The 22,544-nt window shown below is 38.6% G+C and overlaps 1 protein-coding gene across 3 annotated transcripts in view; it reads right to left on the reverse strand.

Moving 5' to 3' along the window:
* Positions 1–540: 540 nt before the first annotated feature.
* PAX9 (paired box 9) overlaps positions 541–22,544 on the reverse strand; it is a 45,174-nt gene continuing 23,170 nt past the window's right edge. For 2 of the 3 annotated variants that reach the window (XM_034418039.3, XM_034418040.2), the window contains one exon: positions 541–3,178. In XM_034418039.3, coding sequence (XP_034273930.1) covers positions 2,924–3,178 — 255 coding nt within the window. In that variant the 3' untranslated portion in view covers positions 541–2,923. Of the gene's footprint in view, positions 3,179–8,095; positions 9,931–22,544 lie in introns of those variants that run through there. The other variant, XM_087874630.1, reaches the window with a different exon arrangement.

The following is a 22,544-nucleotide window of genomic DNA, read 5'->3' on the forward strand; positions in this document are numbered from 1 at the left end:
AGCTTCTTGGATGAGAAGCGAAACATCTTCAAAGAAAAACCAGAAAGTTCAGTTGCCCCTTGAAAAAGCACCTTTGGGACAACCAAGACCTGGATGACTAAGAATCTCCATTGACATTCAACTCCAGAGTACTAATGAAACAAGTATTCTTCTGAATGAAGTCTGTAGCTGAATGGATTGGTGAGCCTCAATGCTTTTATTTGATTAGGGATTCCACAAAAGGGCACCATGTATTACAAGCGAATGCATTTCCTTCGGGCCTTACAAATAAGCAGCAGTTACTTTCTGGTCAACTGGTTTTAGCAGTACTTAAAAACAAAATAGGAGCCTGAAAAACAGTCTACTGATACCAATTAGAGTTTATGAACATTCTCTTTTCAATCTATGATTAAATGGTTGCAAAATGAAAATATTTTTGAACATTTTCCAGGAAGCCTCAATATGACATCACACATTATTTCCTTTGAATTGCCTTAAGAGATCGATCTCTGTTGACTTTCTGAAATAAAAACATGATATTCTCAGAAAAGAGACAAAATCTTATCTTATTCTCCCAGCAGTATGCTTATGTGTAATATGGCCAGGAAGAAATGTAGATAATTTTATTAAGCAGTCTTTCAAAATCTGTATTGAGCGACGTGTTTTTACATTATTGCACTAGACTTACAAAAGTACATAATATATTAATATTTAATCATGCTAGGAGATACGTCAATTTTCCAATCTTTCCTTCTCATGGTTATCTTCAACACACAATGGCAAGCTTGAACAGGCTTTCCAAAACTATATTCACAACTTTATTATTGTCCAAGGAGAACAGACCATCTTGAAAAGATTATACTGGGGGAAAAATATAAGAGAGCAATTGGAATCCAAGTGACCATGAAATGATGCTTGATAAAGGATACAGCAATGAAAAAGATGAATATTGTTAACATTATAAATAATATCTGTAGTACCACCACCAATATGCCTATGAATGAAACATGCTTATGTACAATAATGTAAACTTTACCAAAAGCCTAGTTTTGTTTTACATTCAATAAAACAGGAATTGTAGACATTTTTTTTTCTTCTTTTACTTTTTCAAAATGGCAACATAACTTGGGAGGCTGGGGCTGGAATTACTGAACTCAGCTAAGCAAAGAAATTACAGTACAGTTTGCTTTCACAGTGGTTACTTGCATCATAATTCACCCACTTTCTGCCCAAGCATCCAATAAAAGGAATTGGAGGTAAAATTCTTATTATGGATTGGCTTATTGGCTTATTAAAAATCTCTGCCCACAATTTCACATTAAAGAGACGGGATAACTTTCCATTTTGTTTAGTTTTTTTCCCATCCATGTCTCTTTCATGTCAGTGATGCTACGGTATTATGAATGTAGGTTATTAAATACCATATGGAAAGTATTTTCTCTATACAGTATATCCAGAAAAATCAATCATTTGCTACTGAAATAAATGGATTGATATACTATTAAGTAAATGTTGATCATAGGATGCTTCTGCGGAAGAAAAAAAGGGAACATTAACTTGGCTGATTCTACCTCCTCCTATAATTTATTGTATCTCATGAAAGGCTGTGCCAAATGCTGGGAGAGTCTACCGAAGAGAATAGAATGGGAGATTGTGGCATAATTTGTGTTGCTTATTTTTATTTATTACATTTATTATTATTTTTAGCAGCAGTTTTCATTGAACACTAGTGCCTTCCACAAACATCCTTTCCTTTGTGAAAGACTGAGAGAAACTTTCTGACCCACTAGGAATATAGAGTTATAGGTAGTCCTCATTTAGCAACTGCCTTGTTTAGAACTGTTCACTACAGTTACTACAGTGATTAAAAAAAGGTAACTTTGCAACCAATCCTCACATTTATAACCTTATAAGATCTGTAAAGCAAAGGAAAGCTGATCATAAGCACAGTTGCAGTTTCATTTAGCAACCACTTCACCTAAGAACCCTGTTGCCAGTCCCAATTGTGGTCCTTATATGAGGACTACTTGTACTCATTTTAGGTTCTTTGCTGGAAAAAAACCAAATGCTTTTCATTAAATCCAAGTGCTTTAAGGAGCTTTCATACTATGCTGCAAATGTAGAATTATCAAAACTTGAACCATTAAGGCAAATGACATCACCAAGAAGAGAAACAGCAAATTGCTTGGAAATCCTTTCCCATTTTGGCAAACTCTGGGTGAATTGGGAATGCAATTCGTGGAATTCCCACTGAACGTTCTGGAATTGCAATCCTAACACTATTGAAGGATGCTAAAGTGGGAAAAGCATGTCTACCATGTCACCACTTAACAACAAAAAGAAAAGCAGAAGTCAGTTGACTAGTGGAAATGCAGATGATAACCAAGTCCATATTTACAAAGAGAAAACAAAAACATCATTGTCTTTGTGATCACAACAAAATACAGGATAAATAACAGAGCCATATATTCATTTGGTTCTATAATTTGTTGCTATAAAACACAAGCTGTTAGCCACGATGACTATTCATCTGTCCATGCTTTTTTCCACAAGAACTATTTTTTGGTCCAAAAGTCAATTTCTATTTGATTGCATTTGTTGATCTATTGGGTTTCTTTGAATGGTTTCTCACAAATATGAAACAATTGCACATTTGAAAAAGTCCTGTAGCTTTAAAATAAATATGTGTGGTTTTACCAATGAAACAGTCACACAAGCCCTCTGAGGGCTGTCAAATCTTCTTCATGCAGTGCAAAGGGAGACAACACATTTATCCCTTCCTTATGTTATTTACACTTACCAAACCGCAATTTTTTTTAAGCACAAAATCATGGAAAAATAGTTCCAGCTCATTGAGTCAGTCTGTGAAGAAGAATGATGGGGACAAAAGAAAGAACACTGAGCTGGATCGGACTGGACCGGATGTTCTGCCGTATTTCCAATATCAGAGTGCAGAGGCGGTGATGGAGTGACTACCTTCTCTGGCTGCTTGCATGCCCTTGAAAGCCAGTGAAGCTGGAATATCACAGTTGTGGGGTGAAAGAGGGGTGCCCCCAGCATGCTGCCAGCCGTGACTACCTACGTAACCAGAAGGAGCAGCACTGTACGCCATATAAGGGGACACCTGGGCTGCTGCGGGATAAGGTGCCATTGTTGGTGCAGAGACAAAGCTTCCGACAGTTGGAAGGCAGCTTGGTGCCTAGAAAAAAAAGAGAGAGCGAGAGAGAGAGAGATGACCATTGTTGTTTGGAAAAAAAAGGGAAAAAAAGAATGAAGCATCTAAAAAGTCTTCATTAGCCTTCATGTAAGCCGCCCTGAGTCTTCGGAGAAGGGCGGCATATAAATCGAACCAATAAATAAATTAATGTAAGACTTATTTCAGATATGACATTTTCAGCTCTCCAAGGTAACAGTGAAGAGACAAGATACAGTAAGGTAAAAACTTGCCTTACTGTACTTTCAAGTCAATCTTTGGCTCCTGGCAACTCTCTAGACAAGTCTCTGCATTTTTCTTGGCAAGATTTCAGAAGAACTTTGCCATTGCCTTCTTCCCAGGACTGAGAGGGAGTGACTGGGCCAAGGTCACCCAGCAAGATTCATGCTAAAGTGGCAGAACTCATACTCTTCCAGTTTCTAACCCAGTGCCTTAACCACTACACCAAAGTGCCTCTCTAGTGACCCTAACCCCAAATGTAACTGGGTCAAAATTTTCATACCAGATTTTTTTTGGGGGGTGGGACGACGGGACTCTGTTAAAAGGCAAGCTTAATAGCTTATACATAGCAGATCTTAAGGAATCTATATTGTTCCTTAAAAACCTCTCAAAATCACCTGAGTTCTTCAAGTCTTCAGGGGTCCAATGAGGCCATTTTACATGTGTTTTTAAAACATTTTTCTATGAGCTACAGATGAGGAACCTATGGCTATCGATTCCTAACTCCCTGATAGCAATAGCAATAGCACTTTGACTTATATACCGCTTCAAAGTGCTTTTACAGCCCTCTCTAAGCGGTTCACAGAGTCAGCATATTGCCCCCAACAATCTGGGTCCTCATTTTACCCACCTCAGAAGGATGGAAGGCTGAGTCAACCTTGAGCCTGGTGAGATTTGAACTGCTGAACTGCAGCTAGCAGTCAGCTGAAGTAGCCTGCAGTACTGCACTCTAACCACTGCGCCACCTCGGCTCTTGATATGAGAGGATGTCTTCTTTTTATCCTCCTTCACAAACCGGAATAAATACTTTCTGATAAATTAACTTTTCATCATACATTTTTTTCTTTCTTAAACTTCCTATACAATCAACGTATTATGTAGCCCTCTATCCAAGTAATTCTGGCATACCTGCATCAGAACTTCCCATGTGAATTGCAGAATGTCTCCTCAAAACTAGCACAATTATTCTGGCAGCAACAGCTGGATAATGGTGGCTATTATTCCCTTACCTTATTGTGCCAGGTTAAGACCCTTTGTATGTTACAAAGCTTCTCCTTTGCCAATTCAACAGATTTTTGCTATGGGAAACTGGTTGCATTCCAGTAAACAGTAGTGGGAAAGGCCAAAGAAAAAAACTCAACAACAATGCATCTCAGATTTTAAAATGTTTCTTTTCCAGATTCTTTTAACAGGGCATACCATACTCAAAGGCATCATTAGCATTGCTTGTGAAAACAATATAGGCCTGAGCTTTCAGATTCTCTCAAAGAATGGCCATAAAATTGCCCTCTGCCTTGCTCCTACAGAGCTCCATTTGACAAGCCACATTTCAATTAATGAGAGCTGAGCAAGAACACTGCCGTGCTCATTTCTTTGGAATTTGAGCTGGAGAACTTTCCAATTGCTTTTCTGCCTTCAGAACTGAGCACTGCTGGAAAAAAATTCCAATAGCATGAAATTTAATCCCCATAAATATTAAGATGTATATGATGGGGAAAAAATAAAATATCCAGAACAAGGACACACAACAGCAACAACAAAATGGCGGGGGCGGGGGAGAGGAATTATTGTGTAGCATGCATTCAAGTGAGGATGCAGGCCATTTTGTAATGGTCTGAACAATGGACCTGCTTTATTTAAATTAATTACCATTCCTTGTGAATTCTACAAAAATATACCTAAGGCTGCTTCTTATACAAAGCTAGTGGAGATTGCTAAAACTCCAGCTCCCACCACTTGTTATTCTATCCAGCAAGCCTAACAAGCATCAATAATAGTCCTACACTTTTTTGAATTCTCACCTCATGGGGTTTGAATAAAACAGGCCCATTCAGTCACTGAGCTGGTACCAGAACTACAGTTCTGCCTTGCAGCTGCTGCCTCAAGCAGACTTTCAGTCCATGGGCTGCTCCTGAAATGTTCTCTTAAGACAACAAAGCCTTGTTCCATTGGGCTTTTTTAAAAAAGATGCCTGAATGACAGAAGTAGTTTGCTATGCAGGATATGTGGGTGCTTTTTAAAAACTTACATGCACTTTGCTCCATCTAAATAATACTAAATCCCTCTATAATCACCAGGGCTGACATCTTGTGCCTGAGGCAAAGCAAAAAATGTTGCCCCCTCCCACCTCATTCAAAATGCAGAAGCAACTGTTTGTACCTAGCTTCAGCTCTTGAATGGGAGAACACACACATACACACACACACTAATTCAGAGCTGGAAGGTAGATCATAGGCAGAAAGGGAATGGCTGAAGGGTTGTGAAAGAATGGCTGGAGGCCTCTTTTGCAATCCACAGCATCAGCCACCTGAGACAGTTGGGTCATTCTGCCAGACAGGAGGGCTGGATCTGGCAGTCACAACTTTCTTCCACTTCAGACATATTTTACGGACATCCCCCTCACAAGTATGACCTCTAAAATGTTGCTAATGCAAGGTATAAGCTGGGAGAGACAAATGATAAAAATGATCTACACACTGGTTTACATAGGGTATTAGAATTCAACATTTCATTCAAATGGCACTTTGGAGAATGGGCAAGTGCCATGGACATTTACATATTCACTTAAAGCAAATGCCATTGGATTCAATGGGACTCACTCCCAAATAAACCCACTTCCATTAGAACACCACCACTAGTCAGGAAAACATGAGCTATGCTTATAATTTGGGCTACATGGGTTAATAGAGGAGTTGAATCCCATTTGTTAATGTGACAGTTTATAGAAGAAGTACATTCAACTTGCGAATGAAGTGAAGGGGATTAAATTCCAGAACCCTATATATATTGGGCCAATAATTCATCTAGAGAATTTCAGTTGAAGGAAATGAATACCAAAATTCAAAATCAGGAGTTGAGAGAACCCTGTGGTGTTTATGGGTTTTGAAGGTACTTAGAAGTCTTTCCTTAAGTGCTGGGCTTTCAGAAACATTTTTTTAAGTTCTGTAAATATTCTACCATAATTGAAGCCATTGTTTATAAAAGGAAACTGAATTATTGAAGATCTGTTAGTAGATGAATGGAATCTATAGTCCCTTTTTGCCCAATATCTAAGAAGCAAAATCCACAGGGGAGACATGTTGAATTGTTTCAGCTGCTCAGAATTAATGCTTTGTAGCAGTCCAAAGAAAGTGGAACTTCAGAAGAGAGAACAGTCTTCTCCTTTTTCATGGTTTGTCTGTTTAGCAAAATGCATTTTTACAATTTTGTTGCAGCTGACTCAACAGTTACAGTGGGCCGTGGGAGTTACCCCTCAATTATGCCAATTTAATCAAAGTAGAGAGAGGGCTCAAACCTGTAAACAGAATTAACATGAGTTAGGGTCCCCACCCATTCACATAAGCATTGTGTTAGAGAAACTGAAGGAACATCCATGTTTCTGCTGAAAACTGGGAATGACAGCCTTTCTGGCCATAAATTTAATGTATACATATATGTGTGGGGACCAAGATGGCACTAACAGTTCAGCAACCAGTCACCGGATGCATTCATAGTACTGATGCCATTGCGAATGCAGCAGGTATATTTGTTCCACAATTCTTACCACAAGGGTCTTATAGCATAAAATACCATGTGAAACAACCGAGTGAGAAACGATGGCAGGAAGAAGCAAGAAAAAATACATCCCAAAACATGTGAACTGCGCAGAGAGTCTTAAAGAATTAAATCAGATAGTTGAACAGAGGTTATCTAAGAGAGTCCTCTTCTAGACTTAAAAGTTGGAATAAGTCCTAGCATCAGAACTTGCTATGCTGGCCAAAAGTTAGGGTCTTCCTGTTCCCTTGGGGTTATTATCCAGAATTATCAGCATCAGATCGACCACAGCCACTCTTCGCTGCCCAGCCTTCAAACGTACTTAGGCCAGTGGTGGGTTGCCCCCGATTCAGACTGGTTCGCAAGAACTGGTAGTAAAACCAGCGGGAAGCTCCACCCACTGACCCGGACATCATCATAGGTGATCTGCGCATGCGCAGAAGCTTCTGCGCATGAGCAGAAGAGCATTCGCGTGTCTGCAATGCAAACCGGTAGTAAAGGTAAGTAGAATCCACCCCTGACTTAGGCGGCAGTAGAACATCTGGATGAAGGCAGTGGATTAAATCTGCTTTTAAAGCAGCCACCATCTTAGATTTTCTACGTTGGATATCTGATGTTGGGCATTACATTTTCAGAAATCTAAGATGACAACACAGTGAGTATTCAATGTTCTTCGGCATTCTCCTAAGATAGGGGTCCAGCAAGCTTATCTCACAATAAATAGAGTGATATTGCTACAGTGGAGATAGGACATAACTAAAGGTGGGCATCTTATACTGGATCAACCGGTTCTCCCGGAACTGAAAATGTGAGCATGTGCCTTCCGTGCATGCGTGTGGCATCGAAAAACAAGTGATTACATAGGACATGATAGTGCCAGGGCAGGTGGGCGGGTCCAGCCGCTTGTCGGAACTATCGGTTCGCTCGAACCGATCCAAACTGGCAGCAGCCCACCACTGGACACAACTGAAAAGTAGTGTTGTGGAACATTATTTTTTAAAAAGACTGTACTCTGAATGTGTATGGGAATATTGTATTTAATGAAAAGATGAGGCATGGATTTCAACTGTGGGTTTTTTCCCCAATTTGGACCTAGCCACAGACTTTTTTTGTGTTCTGGAGGACAGGACATTTCACTGTATTGTTTCATGCTGCTAATCTGATTCCCAAAGTAATGTTAAAATGTTCTTTTTGGCTAAAGAAGGAACAAACCTTAATTAAATCTGCATGTTTAGCTAAGTAATTAGTTGTTGGCAAGTATATCTCAAAAGCAGATATCCCTTTCTTATTGGATTTAACAGATCCTCCAGAGTGGTGTTTATCCAAATGAAGGAAGGTTTCCCAGTTTAGGAGCCAAGAAAGAGAATGGGCACACATGTTTTGCATACTAATCATTTTTTTCTTTTCCCTTTTACACATGTTGACATCATCCTCTCATCCCAAAAGTAGGAGGGTCTTTATTTTATTGGGCTAGTGTGAATCAAATGTTCTTGAACATTGTTTTCTTTGTTGGGAGATCTCTAGGGATCCTAGAAGCATCAGCCATTCGTTTACCAAATACATTTAGACACTCTACATTTCTAACCAAGAAGAATAGATGATCCAAAACCCTGGAAGCTTTTCCATCATTTTTTCCCTCAGAAAAAGAATGAGCAACAGAAATTGGATGCTGACCAGATAAACAAATGCAAAACGCTGTCTCATGGAAGCCTCACTCATTCCAGCAATAATAAAGGCTCTGGATACACAGGAACAAAAGCTCCTACTCTTTTTCCACCAGAAAACTATTTTTTTCTTCAATGGGACAAGTGCAAGACCAGCATTTTGGGAGCAGTAAAGAGCTTTGCAACTTTATTGTAAAACTATTTTCAGTTTAGGCTTTGTGCAAAATTGAGGTATGCACTGCTAAACTAGGTGGATCCTCATTTAAATCTGTCTTCCTTCTCTTTCTTCTTTTCTCTCCTTTCTACTATTGTGACTTTGGTTCTTCTTCTATAGGTACTGTATTGTTTAAGAACTGGCAATCAGTTCTCCAATTTCCCCAACTCCATTTTAAGATCTTTTCCTTGATCCATACTTTCTACAGATCTTTTTCTTTCTTTCTTTCTTTCTTTCTTTCTTTCTTTCTTTCTTTCTTTCTTTCTCTCTCTCTCTCTCTCTCTTTCTTTCTTTCTTTCTTTCTTTCCTGTCTTATACTTTCTATAATTTCTAAACTTCTGACACCCCAACTTGCCTACAGCAACTCTTTCACAAATTATTCCTATCTATAATTATTCCTACTTCCAGACTGGGTAATCAAGAACATGCTACTTCAAGCACAATTTTAATCCTAGCCAAGTTGTACTCATGCCAGTTAAATTTCATTTATAAATGTTTTTTGTTGTGGTCTGTATATTGTATTGATAACATTTATTTTTATGTCTCATTTAATCAACCCTTTACCGTATGTTATATTTTGAATTAGACTTTCCTTGTTACAGTTTTGCTACTCTTTAAAGAAATCACTTGAACGCTTTGATTAAACATCTTTAATGTGTGTCTTTTAATGGAACATTTTACTTTGAAAAAGCTTATATTTATATCTCTCTGTGTTAATTCAGCAAGGCACACTTTTGAAAATCTCATCTTTGAATCACAATCCTGGATTACATCTGGTAATTCCAAAATCAGCCTCTCTATATCACTAGCTGCAAAGATCCAAACTTTATTTCTAAGGGAAAAGGATCAACAGAGGATGAGTTTTAATGGACATTAAGCCTCCAGCAGCTCTCCAGAGATGCCACAATGTAGAGAGCATAGACAATGAAGGACAGGAAGAAGAGCTTCTACCAAGGCTACAATCAGATACAAGGGACTTCAGCCCAAGCCCAAAACATAACTTGAGGATACAATCATCGCCTAATTCATGTGAGTATAAAGTGAGGCAGGGAAAAACTTTGGGTCAGTCACTCTCTCTCAGCCCAATTCATCTCACAGGGTTGTTCCTGGAGGGAAAATAGGAGAAAGGAGCATTAGGTAGGTTCATCACCTTGAATTATTTATAAAAAATAATAAAGGTGGAATTAATTTTTTTTTAAACCCACAAAGACTTGAAAGATTCTATTACTATAACTACGGTATTATAATAAAAGTAGACTTGTCCTACATAGAAACATAGTGTAGATAACTGAGGGCAGAAAAAGACCTAGTGGTCCATCATGCCTGCCCTTTGAGTTGATTTGTTTGGTTTTCTCTTTTTAATTTATTTACTTATTATTTTTACTTATTGATTTTATATTTTATTCATTTTATTTTTTTTTATTTTTGTCTGATAATTGACATTTGTTTACCCCAACCATGCTTAAAATCAGTTACTGATGATTGACCACTTGAAGTTGGTTCCAAGCTTCCACCACACTTTCTGTGAAATAATTTCTAACAATACTTTTGATCCTCCTTCCTGTCAGTTTCATGTTATGCCCCCGTGTTCTTGATTTTTGCTTAATATTGAAAATACTACCTTCTAGAACCTTATTCACACCATTAATATGTTTAAAGGTTTCAATCATGTCACACACACCCTTTCCCTTCTGCCCTCCAGGTCATACATATTAAGTTCCTCCAATCTCTCCTGATAGGTTTTGTCCCTCAGATCTTGCCCTATTTTTGTTGTCCATCTCTGGACTCATTCAATATTATCAATATCTTTTTATTAAGTGAGGTTCTTGAAACTGGACACAGTAGTCCAACTAAAGCCCTTATACGGCAGGATTATGACCCCCTTTTTCCGCTGATGATCCCTCTAGTGATGCATCCCAAAATTTTGTTTGCCTTCACAGTTGTCTGGCCATACAGTTTTTTTCTCATTTTGCAGTCATCTAAATCTTTTTCTTCTGTTATTCTATCTAATACTATACCCCACAGTATGTTGTACTGTACCCCCTCTTGGAGGATTCTTTTTTCTTAAGCACATGATCTTACATTTAAAAACATTGAACACCAGTTTCCACATTTTTTTACCAATTTTCCAGCAATGCCAAATTATTTTCCATATTATGAATACCCTCAGGAACATGAACTCTATTACACACTTTTGTGTCATCACCAAAAAGACAAATCTTACCTAGCTATCTTTCTGTGTGATATTACAAACACATTGAACTGAACATGACCTAGGACTGAGCCTTGTAGTAGACTACTTGTGGAAGCAACAGCAATAGCACTTAGACTCATATACCGCTTCATAGTGCTTTATAGCCCTCTCTAAGCAGTTTATAGAGTCAGCGTATTGCCCCCAACAATCTGGCTCCTCATTTTACCGACCTCAGAAGGATGGAAAGCTGAGTCAACCTTGAGCCATTCAGAATTGAACTCCTGGCAGTGAGCAGTGAGTTAGCCTGCAGTACTGCATTCTAACCACTGCGCCACCATTGCTCAGAAGCAAGTATCAACATCAAGCAAAAGAAGATAGAGTCATTACAGAAAAGAAACTTCTAAACATTAGAGATTGATGGTAGATGGATGAGCGATTATCAGAATATGTCAAGTTTCAGGAACAAGGAAGCAGCTGCTACAGAAGGTTCTAAACTAAAAACAAGAATTTGACGTACATCAAAAGGTGAAGAGGAGATCTGTATAGAGGTTAATTCCACTCATGAATTGGAATGTATACATATGAACTGTTAGGATTAATTGTAATCTTAGGGATTAGGATGATCAGAGCCAGAAATATTTCATAGTATGATAACAGTGGTTACATCAGCACAAATAAGCTGTCTTCCATATGCCCCCGATTCATGTTTCAGTAAAAAACACTATTCTTAAAAAAGTGTTGATGTTTGCTATGCGCTTTCCATTCTGTGTACACCGTTCATAAATAAAATGTCAGGAATTGGAGTCTTGAAGTAATTCTTGTTAGAGTTGCTCCTGTGCTTTTTGGCAGTGGGTCATAATCTATATGCAAAAGCTTTCAGCCCATCCTTGCATAGAAAAAAAGCAACGCCCAAACTGGACAAAGTATTCTCACCTTGCAATCATGTATGCATTGCAGACTGGAGTGGACAGGGTTGTTTGGACTCAAACTGAACAACAGTGAAGGTCTATGGAGATTCTCAGCCATCCAGGTCATGGTTGTCCCAAAGGTGCTTTTTCAAAAGGCAACTAGACTTCGTTGTTCCATGAAGACATTTTGCTTCTCATCCAAGAAACTTCTTCAGTTGGAGCCTCCACCAATTCAGTAAGAACTGAAGAAGCTTCCTGGATGAGAAGCGAAACGTCTTCAAGGAAAAACAAAGTCTAGTTACCTTTGGAATAAACAACAGTGAAGAGTTTCGAGCCTTGATAAACTGTCATAGGCGAAGAGACACATATATGTGACTCTTGTCAATGCCAATCTGGGCAGAAATGAAGGTAGAAAACAAGCAGATGCATTTGCTTAAGGAAAACTATATATTTGTGTGTATTTGCCAAAATTCAGGACTGGATTACATTAAAATAAGCCTTTTAAAAATGTTCCCTTCATTATAATTCTCTTTCTGTCTCTGTCAGTTCATATGTTGCTTGCACGAATAAAGAAGGAAAGGTTTGGTTTCATTTGCAATTGTAATATGGCTGCACTATTTGGCCTGGTAATGGACTGGTAAAGCAATGCTTACCTAAACATGGAAAGCAGAAGAGCTGAGCGCCTCCTGGCAAAGTATAAGGCCAGGCTCCATGGGAGAGAGAGGATGCAGGCAGAATGTGAGGAAAACAGAGAAAATGGCAAATCCATGATGCTATTTTTCTTAGTAAACAAGAAACTCCTGGTCTGTAAATCCTGACTCAGCACAACACTACAACTCTGTAGTCATATGTATGAAAGAACACAGACAGAAAGTAGATTTAGTAGTGGGGGGCATTAAAGCAGCTATTACATTTCTGGAAATCCCAAAAACTTTTCCAGATTAATTTAACTTTAATTGATTGCACTATATTGATGGATCTACTGTTCTTGGCAATGCCTAAGGATGGACTACCACTTGAGGTTTTTGTGTATAAGCTAAACATAGAATAATTTGTGTACTGAAGTTGTCAAAGAGATTAAATTGTGTATGGAAAGTCCCAGGTTCAAAGCTCATAAAATGAATAAACAAGTCTTCAATTTAATCTACTATTTCTCAAATTCACATACCAACAAGAACATTGGGCAAACTTAATTTACAGGAATATTAAACAACAAACACAGGTACTGTTGCTGATATAAGGATTATTATATTTTTATATCAGCATCCTCCATTTTAGCAAATGAAAATTTATTGGACTGTATCTCCTTTCACCCTCAAGGGAAAATAAGAAGCTGTAGACCAAAACCTCTAGACATCAGGATGGACATGGGGACTAAACAACAGTTATATTTGCAAAAGGGAACATTTCTGATTTTAGCCAATTTCTCTCTCCAGATGCCTGCTTATATCCTCCAAAACACATTCAGGGCTTCTCTGAAATGGTCCATAGCTCTCAGAATCAGGCTACTAGAATGAGGAAATGGGCAAGCTCTGTCGAACACACAGAAATATTAATGGGCATTAAGATTTAAAGGACTCATTTTTATCATTCTCACTTTCTGTTTTAAGCACAACTACTTTTTATTTATTTTATTTTATTTTATTTTATTAGTTTGTGAAACATGTACAGATAGCAGGTGTAGATATAAACATGGACATGAATGAAAGAAATATAAACATGGACATGAATGAAAGAAATATAAACATGGGCAATGAATGAAAGAAATGAATACATATAAATGGGGACAGTAGGACAACGACGGTAGGCATGCTGGTGTGCTTATGCACGCCATATTATTATGCTTTTCTCTTGCCCCAGCCTCATATGACCCACCTATATATTTCAGAACACTCATATTTGACCCTTGACCTACAGAAACTCATCCACACATGAAGTAAATCATCCAATTTTGCTACTCCTACTGACTTTACATGCTTAGCCATACTTCAAAGTTTGTTAAACTTCACATACTGTACAAGGATATCATCCCCCAAAGAAGAATATTTCAGTACTGCAATGTTGCTTTGTCTTATTGGCCATTAGCTTTCAATACATTATTTATTGGTCTGATATCACAGCTCTTCTGCAAACAAACCTCCAGCTCAGCAGTTTGTCAAAACAGGAACCTAATAAGACTAAAACCTTTGCAAAACAGCTAGAAAAGTTACATGTTTGTATAAGTAAGGCTCACAGCACTATTAGTACATATTTGTATTTTTGACAGAATGAGCTTCAAAACCTATTCCAACAGGAGGATGAAGATTCATTCTCTGAGCTTGTGGGGTGGTTTCCAAACTTTTCATTACCAGGCTAGGCAACATCTTTAGCAGAGTCCATGTCCATGTATACTCCGCTGAAGATGTTACCTAGCCTGGTAATGAAGCATTAAATAAGACCCTGTCTTATATTTTTTTTGAACCCTGAAATAAGCGCTTGGCCTTATTGCCCTGTGCTCAAAAGGGCACAGGAGAAAACTTCATATATTGCCCAATTCAGCTTGATCAGCCTACAAATAATGAACATCTTATTCATGGATGTGAGTTTTTAAAAGTAGAGATACATTTAACACTGGTAGCTTTTTTTTTTTTTTTAAAGGCTGTAGTCATACTTTCACACCTTTTTCCAGGTGTGAAAACTAAACTTCTGAAAAAATGGTTAGCATTGGAGAATTCGACTGAATTCTACCATCTCTGCCCACTATTGATTTTGGATCCAGTGCTAGAAAGCGCAAACATTTATGGAGGCATGTGGTTGAGGGAAATTAATTGGGTTCTTTTTCTAAGCAAATTTTATTTTATTTGCCTAAGAACTTGAAAAAGATAATAATGAAAAAATCTATCCTCAAGTCCACTCATCAGGACTACCTCGATTAAGGAGCATGAAAATGGCAACATGAGGAGATATGAAAAGACAGGCATATTCAATGTTCAGAAAAAAAAACACAAAACCCCACAGAGACTGACCGGTGTGACGGCTTTCAACAACCAAACAGAAGGATCACTGTTACAGCAGCAATTTGTTGCATATGACATTTCTTTGGCCTTTAAGCCAAATCATAAATCTGCATCTTTGCCTTTTAGGCAGGGTGTGCAGAGTTTTTCAAACTGAGGGCAATTGTTGGCTTCAGAACTATAGGCCAGAGGCTTCACTCTCAAAGTTAGCTGTGGCCAAGAACATAACATTTGATGTAATTTAAAGTTCTTTTAAATGTATTTCAAATTAATTAACTTTGATTGACACTGTTACTCTCTATGTACCTACTATTGTCTTCCCTCAGTTACATTAAATATCCCAAAATTTGTTTTGGAGTGGCTTTGACACCATGCATATTGCTCTAATTATCCATCTTTGGTTTTAATTTCATTATATACAGTATAGTAGGAAAATCCAAAGTACTTCAGATGTAGCCCCACTTCCCCCCCCCCCCCAAGATTCTGCCTGGACCAGAGCAAAGGTAGCACAGCTATAAGATTGCATTAAAGTAACAAATAGATTTCTTAAAGCAACAGCTTCTCTTTTTTCCATGTACATGAAACTTTTTCCTAAACCAATCATATGAGACAGTGAAATTGCACAAATAATACATTATTAATATAACGGAAGTCTTTTTGCGAGTTGGCTGGCCCTGTAAGTTAAAGAAATCAATCAATCAAATCAAATGTTTGTAAAATATGGGGTAAAGGAGTGGTCTATGTCTACTCCATCATTTATGGTAGCAATCTAGTTTCTAGTTAATACTTATTGAGAATAGTTATATCCTATTTGAGAATCTAATCAGAAATCCAGATAATCAGTATTGCCTCACTACATTCATAATGATACCAAGCTGTGACTTAATAACTTTTAAGGTGTATAAATCATAATGTACAATTTGAACTTACTATTTTGACTTGGATCCTGAATCTCTGTAATATGGAGGAAAGGACTTCTTCCATGGTTGCTTCCCTTCAGTGGTGAAATATAAAATATGTTACTACCGGTTCTATGGGCGTGTCTTGGTGGGGGTGGGGGTAATGTGACTGGGTGGGGGTGGCCAACTTTTTTTAAAAAAAAATTCTGCAACCTCTTTAGCTGAAGAAGTTGTAGGAAAAAATGCTCTTAAAAGCCTCTGACAATCAGGCAACTCAGCTAGGGTCGCCAGAGGCTTTTAAAAGCATTTTTTTTTCCTACAACCTCCTCGGTCGAAGAGGTTGCAGAAAAAAATGCTTTTAAAAGCCTCTGACGATCCCAGCTGAGCCACACAATCATCAAAGGCTTTTTTTTTTTTTACTTTTAAAAGCATTTTTTTCGGCCGAAGAGGTTGTAGAAAAAATGTAGAAAAAAAGGTTGTAGAAAAAAGAAAAATATTGGGCGATCCGGTGCGAACCGGGAGCATTTCACCCCTGCTTCCCTTCCATGAAAGGATCCCTTCCCCTGCCCCCACTTATGCTTCCCTATGTTGCCCAAATCTCCTCCAGGGACTAGAAGATGCTCCAGAAGAGGAGATCAGATTGCACTGAGGAGTGAAAGTGAAAAACAGTGGGGGAATGTTCTAACCCAGTTATTAACTAACTCTAGGATCGATGCATCCCTAGTTGTCATCAGAATCGATGACCAGACTACGAGCAGATGATGCTCAATATAAAAGATGGCTGGTGCCATGCACTCACCTCTTGGGCTTTCTCTCTTAGGTTCCTACAGATGGAGTACCCTTGTTAGGTTTAGCATAGAGTTTGGGGCATAGGAGCTGCATGTAAGTTAGAAAGAAGCAGGTCTCACAACTAGGATTCAAATGGGATTCAGCAAAGCTCACCTGGGAAGGAATCAGGTGTATGTGGTTACATCAGCTCATTCCCCCTTCATCCAGAGCATATAATTATATGAAAAGTTTAACTGCATTATTGTTAGCTTCAATAGGGTTCTTTTTAAAGATATGGGATAAACAAATTAGACTGAAGCATCTTATATTCAGTTTAGGAACAAAAAAATGAAAAGGTAGTCATTCATTGATTGAGACTTCATCAAGTCTACTCCAAAAAGCTAGAAAAGAAAGAAATAATTCTTGTAGCTTAACCTGTGCAAGCAGTTATAGGTACCATATCAATTAAGGTTACATGTTTGAGGTTACTTGGTTTAAACTCAAAACAATGATATGATATGTGGCATGCAGGAAAGCAGAAAGGGCTTTTTTGTAAAGAAAAAAACAGGTTTTGGAGGTTTTTCTCCCTTTCTGATAAACTGGGCTTCTGCTGAGAATTCAGAACAAGGAAAATACAGTTTTACACTGCGCAGAGTTTAACTGAGAAATTAGCATCCACAAAATATTTTAAGATTGACAAGCTCTTTAAAGTGAGATTAATAAAACTAAAAACATAGCTATTATTTATATTATTACATTTTTTCCTCTACAATTTTTTTTTCTGTATGAACAGTGATGCTAATTATAGAATTTGTGTTTGGGAATTAAGCAAACAGGACTTGAAATAAATTTTGTGTGATCTTTCCTCTACTTCAGTTCCTAAATTACCACATAAGATTTAAGAGATCTATAGGAGATTTAAAGCTGCTTTTACAGCTCTTCTCTAACTTGTGCTTTCCCAGTCATGCACTGTGATTTGTTAAATATCTCTAATTTTGGAGGCTTCAACAGCCAACAAAACAAGCCTCTAAAATATCACAATCCCTGATTCTCATCAGTTCTGCTGGCAATGTTTGGCCTTTTCTTCCACATTCTAATACTATCCACAGTAGCTGAGAAGTTTTTAAGAAGGCATCTTTGACTTTCTTCATTTTCAAGAAAAAGAAGAGTTTGGCTTTTACGATATAGGTGAAAGCTGGTCAACAAATAAAGAACACTGAATTAGAGTTGAATATTTTGTTCATTGGCTGTTACATTTCAGAAAAATGAAGGTTTCACCATGACATAGAGTCTTAGATTTACTGCTACTGGCAGAAATACAGCCAAGCAGATAGAGATGCCCATCACATTATCCCTTACAACCTAAGCTACAAATTGAGTACATTCTATGTTCAGAAGAAATTTGGGATCACTTTGAGATGGTCAAAAAATAATATAAACACTATTTTTAATGTATGTTTGTATTGTTTTAAAACTAACGTCTCTAGGCATTGTTTCTCATAAAATCAAAATGAAAAGATGACTGCCATTCAGAATATTTTTAGTAATCATTTAAATTTATATGGCTGCCCAACTTAAGCAACTCTAGGCAGCTTAAAGGTAAAGGTAAAGGTTCTCCTTGCACATATGTGCTAGTCGTTCCCGACTCTAGGGGGCGGTGCTCATCTCCATTTCAAAGCTGAAGAGCCAGCACTGTCCAAAGATGTCTCTATGGTCATGTGGCCGGCATGACTAAATGCCAAAGGCACACAGAACGCTGTTACCTTCCCACCAAAGGTGGTCCATATTTTTCTACTTGCATTTTTTACGTGCTTTCGAACTGCTAGGTTGGCAGAAGCTGGGACAAGTAACGGGGGCTCACCCCATTACACAGCACTAGGGATTTGAACCACTGAACTGCCGACATTTCGATCGACAAGTTCAGTGTCTTAACCACTGAGCCACCACGTCCCATATCTAGGCAGCTTACAACGACCATAAAACTAATTAATAAACAATCATTAAAAACAATAAACAAAAACCCCATAATCATCCCCCTTGGGATGCCTCCAGTCATACAACCACAGATTCCCAATAAAAAGTCAGCCTTCCCAAAGACTAGAAGGGTGGGGTCTTGTCAAATCACTATTGGGAAGTTGTTCCACAAGGTAGGGGCAGCCACAAAAAAGGCCCACTTCTAAAGTCCCACCAGGGAGCATGCCCATTCTATCTGATCTAATAGGATCTAATTGGGGAAAGAGACTCCTACAAATAACTGGTGCTGTACCGTGTAGGACTTTTAAGGTGTTAACCAGCACCTTGAATTGCTAATAACAGCAGTACTGTAGGTTATGTGGACAGCCAATTTTCTTTTTTTTCTAAACAGTCCCTGAAAATCATACTATATAATCAAAAAATAGCTTTCAAAACCAATTTCTCAAAACACAGCAGGAGTCATGTGTCCCTATCCTTGGAGAAGAGTTTACTAAGATTGCTCCCCCCTCACAAAACCATAGTCCACCCCATAATAGAGTGAAATTATTTTTAAAAATCCTGTCTTGTCACACATCGAAGGTGCCAAAAGTATATATATTAATTAAATTCAAAAATAATTCACTGCCTATAAGTCAGAGCATATTTAGGAATGACAGATTGGCTAATTTTGAGATTAGCCTTATATCACTCTCCTAAAGTTATTAGATGCTTTTAGACCATAAATTTTCATGCCATTTCACCAGATGCAATTTCTTTGCATTACAATCCTTCAGGAAAGCTCTGAGTTGGCTCTTCATGGAATTTCCTCTTCTAGAGAAACCTCCCCCCCCAAAAAAAACCAACCAAAAAAACCCCATGATATCCAGTAAATGAACTCAGTAGCAGTCATGTGCTGTTTTCTGGAATACTTATAAAAGAAACTATTTTAGCTAGATTTTGGTCTGAACCAGTAAGCTTTTGATTAAGTTCTTAGATACATTTTGTACTCTGCATCCCATAAAAAATATTTAACCCTCAGTATGAAGTAAGAGGATTGTGTGAAGATTCTAGCTTTCTTTTTAGGAGGAAATCAAATAACACTGGATAGCTAGCTTATCACGAGGGACTTTTTATCATTTACGGCGGACATATGTTAAAGCAAAGAAATATTGGAATAGGATTCATATTTTAATACAGAAAATTCTTAAAGTGAATCTAAAGAGAAAACCAGAGACTTTTCTTTTGGGTTTAATGGAAAAAAACCTGGAAAAAAATTCAGAACTTTGATGTTATATATGTTGACGGCAGCAAGACTATTTAACACACAGAAATGGAAGGTCACCTCGATCCCCACAATGGATGAACTGGCTGCAAAAACTGATGGAGTTAGCAGAAATGGCTAAATTGACTGTTTTGATCAAGGAAAAAAATACAAGTACTCTTATTTCTACTTGGAAACCACTTCTGGACTTTGTGCTTGAGGTAGAAAAAAAATGAAACTTTTTGGGGGGATGGAATTTACCGATTAGATAGATTTGTTGTTATAGAAATGGCTAGTTAATACAATTATATAAAAGTAAAAAGTTGAGGTTTGATGTTAATGCCTTATTCTACTGGGAGTCGGAAGTCAGTGCCTTTTCCTTCCTTTTTCCCCTTTTCTTTCCCTCCCTTTTCCCTTCCCTATTTTCCCTACAATTTACTTTTATATTTTCTTTATAGGCTATATTACAAACTAATAAAAACTGTTTTTTAAAAAAATAGTCTCTTCCGGGCATAACACTGGGAAGAGACTCGTGCTTTTATTCAAAGGTTTCATACCATTTGGGTTAGAAAGATCAATTCTTTGCCTCTGACCTCACAATGGCTGCCAATCAGAGTTGACAACATTTAGTCTTACAAATGCTGCAAAGCAGCTTCCTACATTCCTAAGGTATAGAAGAGAGCACTACCAATCAGTACGCATTACTTGTTATATCCTCAGTGGAGGGCTGAATCTAACCAGAGGCCAAATCATCCCACAGGCATGTCTGGCACACCAGATCGTGTTTCATTGTTTTTGCTTGTATTGTTTTGTGATGTTTGGTTTTATATAACTGTTGTGAGCTGCCCAGAGTTGTGGTTTTTAGACGGGTGGCCGTAAAAGTCTTTTCAATAAATAAAATAGATGTGGAGACGTGAAGCTCTACTCCTGCTCCAAAACTCAGCTATCTTGAAGTTCTATCGCTCAAAAAGGTCATCCAGAGCAAGGGTCACCAACCTTTCAGACCTCAGGGACTACTAAATTCATAATTTTAAATTCCGCGGACTATTAATATGATCTGCCTGACCTGCTGGGTGGGCATGATTAGGTGGTCATGTGACTGGGTGGGCATGGCCATCTTGATGTCACTCACGTTGAGGGGTGCCTCGCCGGCCTCTACTCGCCCCTCCCCTCCCAGGCACTTTTCGCCTGCCCACCTGGGCCCCTTAGGGCTCCAACAGGAAGCAGGTGTTGGAGCTAAGCAGCCAAGAGAAAAAGTTGGCAAATCAGCTGGTTCAGTTCAAATTGGATCTGACCGAGAAGGAGGCTCAGCTGAAGCACCTCACTGAGGACTACAAGCATAGGCTTTCCAAGCAGAGGGAAGACCTGCAGGAGTGCAAGGCCAGGTACTGGTGCCCGGAGGCTCAGCAGGCTGAGATGGTCAGCCAGTTCCAGGCCATGATACAGTCCCACTGGAACAAGGCCCTCTGGCTCTTTGCCACCAGCTGCACTTCCCTCCAGCCTTCACCCAAAGCCCCGCACCAGGAGGCTGAAGCAGACCCCAAGTCAGAATATCTGCCCCCCTCTGCCACACACAAAAGGACCCCAAAGGGGGAAACTCTCTGCAGCAACACAAGCATTCATTGCACGTATCCAGCTCAGGGGCCGTATTTTGAGGACCCCTGATTTAGTGCAAGATAAAAAATGCAAATAATTTTCCTGTGGACCACCAAAATTTTCTCGCGGACCACCAGTGGTCCACAGACCACCAGTTGGTGACCGCTGATCCAGAGAGCCTCTCTAAGGTATTCTCTGCTCAGACAGAGGTTGGGAGAAATCATTTCTACCAATAAAGGAGAATATTTGTAGCTCAGGGTTGAAATGAAGGCACTGATGATATTACCTAATTTGGGTAATGAAATGTCTGCAAGAAAACAAACAAGCTCGGAGAGCACCAAGGACCCCTCACATCATTCCTAGCTTACTTCTGAGCTGAGGAGTAAGGGCATTCCCACAGGCAGAAGGAGAAAAGAATGGATTGCTCTATTAGTGGAAACATGGGGGAGACAAAGCACTTCAAGGAGCTCTGCACCTAAACTTCCATAAGCCAGATATAAAAGGTATCCAAGAAGCTTTCACTCCCTGGGCCAGATCTTCCCCTATACTATGGAAGTCACCTATGTGCTGTCATGGTGAAAGTTTCTAAACCAATGTTTCTCAATGTTGGCTGGGGAGTTCTGGGAGCTGAAGCCCATCACATTTTCAAGTTGGCAACATTGAGAAACACTGTTCTAAATTATAAAAACTAGCCTCTCCCAAACTGAATGCCTTTCAGACATTGGCTTCAACTCTGAGTATTTTCAGCAATGACTGAGCCATTTTGGAATCCGTATATTTGGAGAACATTCAGGTTGAGGAAAGTGATAGATACAGGTAACATGTATGTATAAGCAAATGCTGGTTTGCTGCATATAATTTTTTTTTAAAAAAGTATTTCCGGTGTATGCTGGCAAGGTAAAATACAGTAAAACGTTACATGATCAGATGATGCTTGTAGCTTTTTAATAGTCCCACAAGCAAGGAAGTTGCAGACGAGTGTTTCCTTCTTGTCCCTATGGTCCAAAATACTATGAGATAATGTAGGAGTATAAGGGACACGATGACTCAGTGGCTAAGATGCTGAGACTGTCGATCAAGAGGTCGGCAGTTCAGCGGTTTGAATCCCTAGTGCTGTGTAATAGGGTGAGCTCCAGAACCGTCTCAGC

Source organism: Pantherophis guttatus, chromosome 1, assembly GCF_059756535.1.
Source record: "Pantherophis guttatus breed Tessera chromosome 1, ASM5975653v1, whole genome shotgun sequence".
Lineage (NCBI taxonomy): Eukaryota > Metazoa > Chordata > Lepidosauria > Squamata > Colubridae > Pantherophis > Pantherophis guttatus.